The sequence below is a fragment of the Vigna umbellata genome, chromosome 1, assembly GCF_029865625.1.
Source record: "Vigna umbellata cultivar VRB3 chromosome 1, Vumbellata_1.0, whole genome shotgun sequence".
Taxonomy (NCBI): domain Eukaryota; kingdom Viridiplantae; phylum Streptophyta; class Magnoliopsida; order Fabales; family Fabaceae; genus Vigna; species Vigna umbellata.
In genome coordinates, this window is record NC_142165.1 from 90,919,588 (window position 1) to 90,931,735 (window position 12,148).

General features: G+C 29.3%; 1 protein-coding gene across 2 annotated transcripts; it reads right to left on the minus strand.

The window, feature by feature from the left end:
• Positions 1–2,458: 2,458 nt before the first annotated feature.
• On the minus strand, positions 2,459–5,464 carry LOC124846988 (large ribosomal subunit protein mL43-like). Of its 2 annotated transcripts, XM_088104711.1 has the most exons (5): positions 5,304–5,460; positions 4,591–4,836; positions 3,921–4,095; positions 3,115–3,221; positions 2,459–2,854 (listed from the first exon to the last, which is right to left on the minus strand). In XM_088104711.1, exons 3-5 carry the CDS (start codon positions 3,998–4,000, stop codon positions 2,682–2,684), a joined length of 360 nt encoding a protein of 119 aa, XP_087960837.1. In that variant the 5' UTR covers positions 4,001–4,095; positions 4,591–4,836; positions 5,304–5,460; the 3' UTR covers positions 2,459–2,681. The 2 variants fall into 2 exon arrangements, with proteins under 2 accessions (XP_087960837.1, XP_047180324.1); XM_047324368.2 differs by lacking the exon at positions 4,591–4,836 and having other exon boundaries at positions 5,304–5,464.
• Positions 5,465–12,148: the final 6,684 nt, after the last annotated feature.

Here is a 12,148-nt window from a genome sequence, read left to right on the forward strand (position 1 = left end):
ATTTTAGTTTATTGAAGATAGAAACTGCTTAAGAAAATCATATGCGCTAACTGAAATGTTCCAGGAAGCTAACAATTGAAGAACAAATCCTTCCTTAGGAAAGATTGACAATTTAATAAGAAAATTGTTGAAATGTAATGTTATTTTACTAATATTCTCTTTTATGTGTATTCAACTTTAGGGTTAAGATTTTTGGCAAGTGTCTTGCCTCCTATTGTATTTTATATATTTACATAAAAAGAGAAACTATTTAATGTATTTTCTTAAGATATTTTTGTATGTGAGAAGAGTATAAATGTTATTCTTTCTTAACTAGAAGGTATTATATGTTTGTTGATATTACTTTCTTTCACGATAACTTTTTTTCTTGTTCTGAGTGAAACATCATCTGTTTAACATGTCTTTCTTGTCTCATCTGATTCATTAATTATTTCTTCTTCCTCTCACACTCAAGCTCAAAGTACAAGTGACATTGTTCTACCACCTTTTCTCACATTTTCATATGTCTATGTTGAGCACAAATCACTCCTTCATACTTGCTAAGAGATACTTGTGACTCAAATTCTTCACCCATAAATTCGCGTAACATGAATCTTCATCTTTATCGCCTTTGACTATAATTATACTTGGCCTATTATACTTAGAAAATGTTGATTTAAAAAATATTGATTTACTCGTACTTTATATCTTGTTTATAATTTTTTTAAGTTATCAATATTTGTTTCCTTCATATTTCTTTTTTGTTTTCTCCTTGTCCACTATTATTGTTCTTAACAATGTTTATGAGACACTTAGAATGCATGCACTTAAAAAAAGTGATACTTGAGATATTGTCCCTCTTCCTCCTAGTATGGGTTGCAAATGGGTCTATGCTCATAAGGTTGGTCCTATTGGTGAAGTAGATTGTCTCAAAGCTTATTTAGTAAATAATGGATATATTTAGATTTATGATCTCAACTATTATGATATTTTTTCTTCTATGACTAAGATTATCAATGTTCGCCTTTTCCTTGTGGTTATCATTTGTTATTGATCTCTTCACCATCTTGACATTAAGAATGTCTTTCTTCATAATGATTTAGAGTAAATTTACATGGATCAACCTTCTAGGTCTGCTACTCCAAATGAGTCTAGTGTAGTTTGTAAATTACATCATTATTGAATTACTTCGAGCTTGGTTTAGTAAATTTAGTTATATTATCACATTTTTGGACTGAAACAAAGCAAGACAGGTATTTGTATTCTATCATCATGCTTCTTCTGTGAAATGTGTTTACCTTATGTTCCATTACATGGGATGATATTCCTAAAATTGCTTAATCAGAAATTATTAGCCACTTCCAAACCAAAAGGTTTTCATAATCGAAAATATATGCTTATATTGAACTGGCACAATCAAACTTGGAAAAATGTAGAAGGTTGGTAGAAAAATCAATTTATCTTACTATAATTAAACTTGATCCTTCTTATCAATGGGAGTTGAGTTAATTTATGTAGAACCATCACATTGATCATTAGAACGTAATGATTTCACATTCTCATATATGTAAAAGGGAATCTGAGTCAAAGATTATTGTATGATAACATGAAAAATACTCAAATGTATTGTGATACGGATTGGGATGATTGTCCCATTGACAATAGATCCACAAGGAACCTTCTATTTTGAAAAAGTATGAAACAAAGTGATGTTGCTTTATCTAGTGCAGAAGGTGAGTATAAATTCATGACTCTAGTTACATGTAAACTTGAAGATGAGTATAAATTCATTACTCTAGTTACATGTAAACTTGTGTGGATTAAACAACTCTATTAAGAGTTGATTTTGTGAAAATGAGTTGTATTAAGAGTTGTATTGTGATGAAGAGAAGTTGTTCATTGTCATTTTGTTACAAAGGAGTTATTGTCCAAAGGTCTTATTATTGAGTTTATCAACTCTAATAATGATCAGCTCAGATACATTCTTGACTAAATCTCTAAGAGGACTTAAGATTGAGTTTATATGCTTCAAGTTTGATACGTCTGATTTATATCTTCCAACTTAATGACGTATGTTGAAATACAATGTTATTTTGTTTTGTATGTACCCAACTTTATGTATAGGGTTTTAGGCAAGTGTCTTGCCCTTTTCTATCCTATATATTTACGTGAGAAACACAACAGTGCAAGATATACACTGTTTTTCTATCCTTCACATTTGTTCACGTAAAATCATTGTATTGTGGCTAGCTTTACATGATATCAGCTTGATCATAATAGACTTCTTCGTGGTTCCAATATTTTTGTGCAATGCTACTATAGTCTTGCCAAAAGGGTCATAAGCATGTAGCCTTCACGATCATTTCCAAAAAAGAATCTTAAGTTTCAGAATCTTAAGAGATGCCAATCAAGATTATTCAAGACCCAAATTATGAACATTTCAAAACCAACTTAAAAAGGTCAAAATTAAGCTGGTAAATTTCGAATACGAAAAGATTCATTTATTTATTTATTTATAAGTTCTCATTAGCTTCATGGTTGGGAAGCAAACAATACAAACCAGAAAAGAAAAGAAAAATGTCTTGATACAGAAAAGGAACTTAAGAAAAAATTGTGCCGGATGTGAGAACTTATACCCATTGGATCAAAAATTGATTAAATCACCTTAAGTAGAGGAACTTTCTCACAGCCAATTATCTATCTTAATATTCCAGAGCAGTTGTCCAAGTACCTTGCACACTAGGGTGTTTAGTTACGTGTCTTGTCCTCAATTTCACCACCTTCCTTCCCAACGCATTCCTTAGCCTAGTTGCGTGCAAATGTATGTCTTCTGGATCCATATTCTTCACACATATCACTCGCTGATTCTTGTTCTCTGCATTTCATAAGTTAATCATCAATCACAACAAAAATGTATTAAGGCAGGTTTGGATCTTCTTTTAACTATAGATGCTATCTATCTTTCTCTCTAATCCTGCGTAGTTTGTCCACTCATCCATTGTAATAATAGAGCTAAAATTTCTCCTTTCCTTTTACCACCCAGCATTCAGTCCCATTCGACATCGCATAAGAGAATCATCCATTACAACTAAGAAAAACTAGTAACAAAGCTACAAAAGAGCACAGGAATCTTACTGTAAAATCCCTTCAGATGTGGATGCTGACCACGAATTAGCTCAGTAACCACCTCTAATTGAGGATTCTTCTCCTTAAATGCTGGCAAATGAGACTCCATAAATGCCCTATCAATTATTTAAAACTAAATTGAGAATACATTGTTCAAAGCAGGAGAAAATATTATCTTTAACACTTTGGTTCCTGGCCTTCAATACCAGGAATAGTGCAAGGCCATCAAATGAAGAATTGAGGTAACAAATTGTAGTTTGTAATTCATAAATTTTCCCAGTTTGAGGTGAAAATGAAGTTCAACATAAAGTTCAGTTATTAAGTAGGCATCTAGGTTTCCAGACTTGAATTTTACTAGTTACCAAAATCGAAAAACAAAGATTAAGCTTGCAGTCTAAGGAGAAATGTGATCAAACAAGGGCAACACAATATGTATTCCAAAGAACAATAATCTAATTAAAAACCAGTTATTAGAAGATAAGCTAGCTATTATGTAAGACTGTCAGCAATCTCAATTGCTCAGTCCTGGAAGGAATATTTATTCATTTATCCACTCATTAAATTGCATATTTTTTATAAAAGTCAAGACGATAAAAGATTTATGAACTATTCCACTACATCGTTTCAAAACTCCCAATATGGCCTCATATTTTTGCAAATTTGCAATGTTATAAACAAATAAAGAGCTTTGTAGTAACTTAAAAAACCTATAAACCCAGATGCCCAACAAATAAAAACTTATTGCTCCCAATAACATGAATATGAATATAGACATAAATACATTAGATGAAAATGCAGTAAGAATGTATATGTACCTTATACCTCTGCTACTTCCACCCCAGTTGCAATAGCTGACAACCAGCTTGTTAAGTTGCCAAACCCCTCGCAAAGCCATATGCAAGTTTAATTTCGCAAATTGCCAAAATGAAACTAAGAGGAATGACAATCTTCTGCAAATGTGAGCGTCTCAAGGAAATGAAGGCAAATTAGCTGCAATTAACATTGGCAAAGCATATTAGCTCACTTTAACCAACGAAGTGAAAAAAAGGGGGACAAGATGGGTTGGCCCATCTTCTTTTGGAAATGGGTTAAATATATTAACCCCTAGTGTTTTGCAAATTGGCGGGCTAGCTTGCCTAAATAATCAAAAATCGAAAGAAATAAAAACAGATAAAAATATAGATTAAACAAAACATCATGCAGACCTATGATTAAGAAGTAGGAATGCAGAACAAACATAAACATTAAATAAGATTCCAAGTCACTCACTGAGAGGCATATGTAAACTGGGAGAATAAAATTAAGAGTTGCATCATTCATGAAAGGGTTACTTTATTCAACTACTTTATCAAAGTGCTCAAAACCATGATAATGTGGTAAAAGAATCTAAAATAGTCAAACTTGATTTATGTATGCAGTATACATATGATTTTATTTCTTTGAAAATATGAAATAATTAAGGAAAAATTGTGTGGAACTCAGTACCAAACCGATCACAGCTAATGAGCTCCCTGCACTAAACCCCATATGTTGTGTCGAAATCAAGGGGCAAGTTTTCACATCAAATTGGCAGAGAACAACTGTATAAATTTGAAAATTGAGAATGCCATCGTGTGGAAAGAACTTCACTGGTTTGCTGATCACTCTTCAAATTTCAACTAAAAACACAATAGTTTTCTTCATCCACAAGAGTAAGAATACAAACAGAACATTTCCTCGAGTCCATCATAACTTCAAAAAGAAAATACCAATGAGTCAACCAACCCAGCCATGCAAGAATTTGCAACTTCTAGTATGAAAACCCAATATTTCATTTCAAAATTTCAAGAAAATCTGAAACATGATTTAAGCTTAAATAGGGTGAAAATGTTCCAGTACATGGTTCTAAAAAATCCTCTTCCCGAAGTCACATACGGATAGCGAACACAGAGTTTAGAGGGTAGATATTGAAGATAGGAACAGAGAACAGAACATGAACATGAACATGAACTTTGTATACTGGTAATTCTTTTAATGAGAGTTCGATAACTTTGTTACACAATGAAATTCACAGATTTAATTCCAAAATCATCATTTGAAACCAGGGGCACACACCTTCCAAGGTTTTCAATCAAACACAACCACAAATCCAAATTCAAATCATAGATTAAGTTGTTAAGATGAAAGACCGAGTCAACAAAACAGGAAACGTAAGTTACCGGAGTGTGTCGGATCCAACCTCTCGCATGTACCTTCCGTCGTATGTGAAGTAACTCCACTGGAATAAGAATGGCAAACTTAAACCCTAGAGCGATTCAAAAGGTTTAAACCCGTTCACCCGGATTTAGATCTGGTGTTGTAAAAACTTTGTTACACTAAGTTACTCCCTAAATTTACACCGTTGGATATGATATTTTTTAAGCGAAATGATTTCTTATACTCAAAGAATCACTTGGCATCCTATTTTTAGAGGTAAAATACTCTTTACAAAAATTGTATTTATAAACAAAATTAAAAGATAAAATAGTGAATGTTAAGAGAGTCTAAAAGTATTTTAAATGTAAAAGTATCATGATCCATTTTTTAGTGGTTGAAATAGGAGAAATAATTATTCCATTGTGTGTATTGTTTGATGAAAACATATGTTGAATTCACTCTAATACTCTTTTTATTATTGATATGATTTTATTAATTGTCTTTCTACGATCACATTGGTAGGCTAGTCGTAACAATTATAATTCTGATATATATTTATTGAATACATTAAATTTTAGTGATTTAAATCCTAATTCTTGATAATAAAAGAATTATTAATAATAAAATAATAAGAGGTGGATTTAAATATAAAAAAGGTAATGCAATTAATTCATGGTAAGGGTCAGCGTAACATTCCTATTTTTGAATAACTATATTATTTTTTATTCTTGTTTAAAAAGAGTTAGAAAATCGTACTTCTACTTGTGTGATTAAATTTACATAAAAAGAATATATTTCATATTTTATCTATATATAGTTTTAAAAAAAAACTCAAGTAATTTTTAAGAAATATTATAACTAAGTAAAATAAAATTATTAATAATGAAAAAATATAATAGGGTTGATTTAATATATATATATATATATATATATATTAATTATTCAAAATAAATTATTAATATATATATATATATATATATATATATATATATATATATATGTGTGTGTGTGTGTGTGTGTGTGTGTGTTAATTATTAAAAAATAATATTTAAAAAATAAAACTCCTAATTTTACATGTAAAAAGATAAGAAAGGATGTGAAGAAAAAATAAAGATAAAAAAAGAGATAAAATGAAGAAGTGATAAGACTTATCTCTTTATTAAATAAATGTCATAATGACTAGGACAACTTGGTGGATTACGTAAAAAAGCACGTAGATGAATGGTTTAAAATACATAAATGAAAGATATGACGAAGGAAATGTTAGTTAGATGAGAAAGAGAAAAAGAGAGAAATTGAGAAAATTTGGAGCAAAGATATATCCTACACTCTTTTCATTTTAAAGGGAGAGAGAAAATAGATAGTATATTTGAAAGTGAATCAATTATAATTTTTTTTAAAATTTGAAAGTAAGTAAGAGTAAATGAGAGCATATTTGAAAGTAAGTTGAAAAAAATTAGTGCAATATTTGATGAATGTATATAAAATATTTATTTAATTGATAAAAATTTAAAATTATAAAAATAATTTTAGTAGTAAAAGTAATATAAAATAATAATTATTAATATTATATATAATTGTAAAATTTATTACAAAGAAGAAAAATAATAATGTGAGTGTAAAATCATGAATCATTTTAAATCCAAATATATTATCAAAAATTAAAAAATTCACTTTTCTCGTCTTCTTTACTTTGACTTGCTTGCTAATAATTTCAAAAGTAATTGTAAATTCATGTTACTTGGAAACAAAACACGACCCTAATGTTAGATTATTTCTACAATTAATAAGGTAAGAAGGTAAAGTTAAGTTGTTTTTGTGCTAATATTGATAAACCCAAGTGTGTTATATTTTCTTTTTATTTATTTTTAATTATATATCATTTTATTTACTCCTGTTTAAAATATTTTTAGGTGTTATCTTTTTTATTTATTTAATTTAATTTATCTTTATTTATGTATTGGTTTCTTTTTATTTAGTTGAATATAATTTTATCTTCAGTTATAGATTAATCTTATTTATTTATTTTACTTGTCTCAAGTTACACACTTAATCCTTTTTATTTATTTTATTTCATTTACCTTGAGTTATGCATTAGTCATGTTTATTTATTTAATTTATTTTACATTTATTGGTCCTAATTATGTATTTAATTTAAATCACTTCAATTACGCATTGGTCATGCTTATTTATTTTAATTTAATTTATTTTCAGTTGGTTCTTGTTGTTTATTTAATTTAATTTATCTTCGATTACAAGCTGGTTCTATTTATTTAATTAATTTAGTTTATCTTTAGTTACACACCAATTATTTATTTCATTTTATTTATATTAAGTTAGGCACTAGTTCTTTATATTAATTTATACTTTTGTTTATAATAATCCATGTATATGATTATTTATTTAATGTTATTGTTTTTCTTATTTGATTTTATTTTATCATTATTTTACAATTTAAAAAATGTATAAAAAAATAAAGTAAAAGTAAATATTATTTATTTAGTGAAGTGAAATAAAAAAAGTTACCTATGTGGTTTATTGATAATTTATACTTTTTGTATTTATCTTAATGGTGTGAATATGATTGGTTAAGAATGACATAATTTGATAGTCGTAATATTTTATGATCTTTCAAAATGTTGTATGATATTTAAGAAAAAGTTTTAAGCCTGATTTCAATTAGTTAAGATCAAACCAATGAATGTTTGTATTTTGGAAGTCAAAGCTTGATACACTGTGGGATAAAAGGAAAAGGAGCACAGTGAGATTTAAGAAAATTTTTACCAACTAGGTGAATATCTAGATAATTCAAAACAATCACATGAACTAAGATAATCATAGCTCAAACTCGAGATTATCATATACTTATTACCAATGTTAGGTAGTGAGTATATATCTCTTTTAATGGATCAATAAACTATTGATGTTCTTAAAAAAAATAATTATGATTGTATCTATATTTTTATTAAAAATACTTAACTACCTAATCACATCTCAGTAAATTTTGATGTTCATAGTGGATCATAAAAAAAAATATATGAATTCACGTGTATAATAACATGAGATTGAGTTTTGTGATTGTAAGTTCAATTTTAGGCTCCCAATGTTTATATTCTTTTGTTGAGTTTATTAAGATTGATATTTAAGGTTTACACTGACCTTACTTATTTTATATTTTCCTTTCATATCAGAGGAGTAAAAGAAGAACTTGCTTATTAAAAATTGTTTGAAAAATTGTTCTGAAATCGTGAAAACTTTGTATTAATATTCTTAGGATATATTTAATATATAATTTTTTTATTCTAATGTAGACCTCTTAATATTTGTACAAAGTATATTTTTGTAATATTTTATGAATAACTGGATTTTAAAAAAATCATGTCTACAGGTTGAGGTTTGTTTGTATGTTTATTAAAAAAATTAGAAATGAAAGAAAAAAATAATAAATAATTTTAGGTTTATAATTAAGTTTTAAATAAAATCAACCTTGAAAAAATTTATATGTTTAGAAGTTCAATATATTTATAAAAATATAAATAATAAACTTTATAAAAATATAAAACATAAAACATAAAAATAGAATAAATTCTGTAAAATTACTAGCTTTTTCTTTTTAACGTGATTGGCATACAAGAGTTTTGATTGGATCGTTAGTGTAAAATATGCTTTTTTTTTTTTATATAACTACTGTTGAAATTTATCAAGTATAAAAAATATGCGGTGGTAATATCATATAAGATAAACTGTTTTACACAGGTTACAACTGATTACATTTAAAACCGAATGGAATATTTAATATTTTGCTGTGTTTTCACGCTTCACTTCCCTCTTGCGCGCGTTTTCACTTCTGCACTTCTAATTCTTCCTCGACAAGCTCCTTTATATATAGCGAGGAGTTCAAAACCGTCGACGTCTGCAACGCGCGGCCCTTTCCAGTTCGCCAAATCACTGCTTCACTTCCTCTGCGCGCGTCATCACTTTCACGCTGCACTTCTTCTCCTTTGCTTCTAAATCGCCAAATCAATCATCAAAACCCTCGTGCTCTTGGACCGCGACTCATTAGAAGGGTTAGATTCTCTCTTTTGCTATATTTGGACGATTAGGGTTCCGCGACAAGAAGGAAGAAGGTGCGTGATTAAGAGGATGAAATATGTTTTGGAAGGATTTTTCATCGAAACTCAGGTACCAAAGCTCACCTCATAACTCACTTTTACATTGAATAAAATATTATTGATCCACTAGGGTGTTTATAACCATCGTTTGGCTTTGTTGTCATCGTCATTTTGATTTCAATGTTTCTTATAATTGCCATATTTGAACATTGGCCATGGTAGTTGTTGGTGTTTATGAAACATCTCCACCAGCTTAGTAGATGAAGATGAAAATAAAAGTTAAATTGAGTTATTTGATCAAGTGGCCATCTGCCTTATGTCTTTTAGAATTTTGCTATAAATCTTTGCATGAAAGGTTGGGTTCTTGTGCAGGGCAAGATGCCTCAAGATTACATGCGAATGCTTGAAAGAAAGCAATCTAAGCATTATCTGTATCATGGTACACTTATACGCTAATTTATGCTTCATGAACAAAAGGAATTTCTCTAACATAGCCTTCAAATCCTAGTTAATTTTCCCAAAACTTACATAGTAGAGCTAGACCTGTTTAATAACAGCATAAAACAAGATTCTGTTTGACAAGATTTTAAATAAAAAAATAACTCTGCACATTTGTTCAAGAATGTTATTTGAATACGTTAATTCTTCTCACAGTAACGCTATACAGTAAAATTTATGATTAAGACTATATTGTGTACATATATCTTAATCTTAACTGCTCGATTTAATTATACCAGAATCAAATTTAGGCAACTTTAAAACCAATGTACTTTTGTATCATTCATTGAATTTGCTGTTTTAACATTAGATGTATAATCGTGCATAGGAATACGAATAAAGACAATGCTCTCTGCATTAAGGCAATGCTCATTTCCCATAAGTTTATAAGATTTTCTGGCTGAGATTTCATAATGTTAGAATTACTAATCAACCTTTTGGGATTAGTCAACCTTTGGTTCCAGACAATCAAAGTTTAGTTCCCAAAAAATAATCAACTTAGCTAGAACTAAGAAGAACTAGGACAGGAAATCAGGAATGTTCTACCTTAAGTGGACCAACAGAAAGATTTTATTCTAAATTAATATTTAAGATTAGTGAAAAGATTATATCCTGAATCGAGAGTAAAAATATTTCACTCTTCTTTTCAAGAACGTATTCTCTCCTATCTGTCTATGAATGAGCATCCAATTATGTGAATATGATACAACATTTCCTTCACTCACTGAATATCTACTAGGGAGGAACAATTGCATCACTGATTCCAAGTGATGCAACCGTGAGATTAATTAAGTATGAAAACATCATGAGATGCAAATTTACAATTCCATAAAGTGCTTGCACAAAACACTCTGATTCTTAAAACTTCTTTAAAAATGCAAAACCATGGTTCTGTCGCAATCATGTGTCAATTAAATGGCCAAATTGGAGGAAATATGAAATGTTAGATACACTTCCACCAAACAATGCCTCGTTTTGTTCTAACTTTGATTCTTGTGGAAGATTAACATTGTGTTTTTCTTTTGGTACTCTAGATGAACTTGTTTAAACTTGGTTGACAAAGTTATTCTCAATTTCTTTGTTTAGAGTTAGAACTATATTTAATTCAACCTTGAAAGGCACAGGGAAAAAGAGAATTTGCAAAATGCAAATTTGAGGTTACCAAACAAATTTTGATGAAGTTTGTTTGCTCTTGGATTAATTAACTGTTTTGAAACTTTAACTAAGAAATGGACATTAGTGGATGATTAGGCATCATTATTTTATCGGTGGTAGATTCAGAATATGTTTGCTCTCATCTACAACAGAAAGAGTAGGACAGAGATACAAAAAATAAATGGATGATTATGAGTTTGTATAATGGACCTATATGCTAGCACCCACTAAAAATAAACAAAAAAAATAGAGATATTTAATTAAAATCTTACTTCAAGAGGAAAAAAAAAATCTGAATATTTTAGGCATCTTCACCAAGTAAACACTTAGAACAGATAAGGAGAAAAAAAAAGTTTTCTTTTTAAAAATAATCCTAATTTAAATCCTCAAATCAGCACTTTAACCTAGTTTCTTAAGATGAATCGATGCTAAATTTTCATACCTAACATCTTGCTAGTGTTTTGAGAAAGGCATTGAAAAAAATTAACTTATTCATAACTTCAAATAAGTTTTTTTTTTTTGGATAAGCTAAATGATTTTAACTTCCCTAAAAAGCTTATTTTACTTATGCAGTGGTGAATCTGATAAATTGGTTATTTTACTTATGCAGTGACAAAAAGTTGCAGGAAGCCATATCACGAAGTTCTACATGGAGTTCTTGCTTTCTACATGTTGTCTCTTGCAAAAACTCACTTCCTAAGAAGTTGATTCCCCACCCAACTGGTTACATGCCTTTTGGTACAAATCTCTTCTGTTCCGCTACAGGTGTTGCTTGTTTTGAGAACCCCAAGTCTGTTTTTGGAACTTCTTGTGAGCTCAATCAATGATCAAAGTCAAGGTTTTGAGGTCACAGATTATGGAAAACTTGTTGAAAATCTATATCGTAAAGCAATTTGCAAGGACTTTATCCCACGGGGGCTGAACTTGACACATTCTACTTCACTGAATGCAAGTATCCGTTTGCAGCTGTGTGCAGCACTAGGATTGACATCTGATATGCAGGTAGCTGAACATGTTTTAACTTCTAAGCATTTAAAATAAGAACAAAACTTATAAGTAATGCTATAAGTGTCGTTTTCTCATCGATTCAAGATTCAAGAGGT

What these genes read in the sequence shown, in the direction of transcription:
- LOC124846988 (XM_047324368.2), bottom strand. Translation starts at nt 4,000, where the DNA reads ATGGCTTTGCGAGGGGTTTGGCAACTTAACAAGCTGGTTGTCAGCTAT. An exon ending in GGAAGTAGCAGAGGTATAAG is followed by an intron (nt 3,222 to 3,920) that starts GTACATATACAT and finishes AATAATTGATAG; the next exon opens with GGCATTTATGGAGTCTCATT. An exon ending in ACATCTGAAGGGATTTTACA is followed by an intron (nt 2,855 to 3,114) that starts GTAAGATTCCTG and finishes TATGAAATGCAG; the next exon opens with AGAACAAGAATCAGCGAGTG.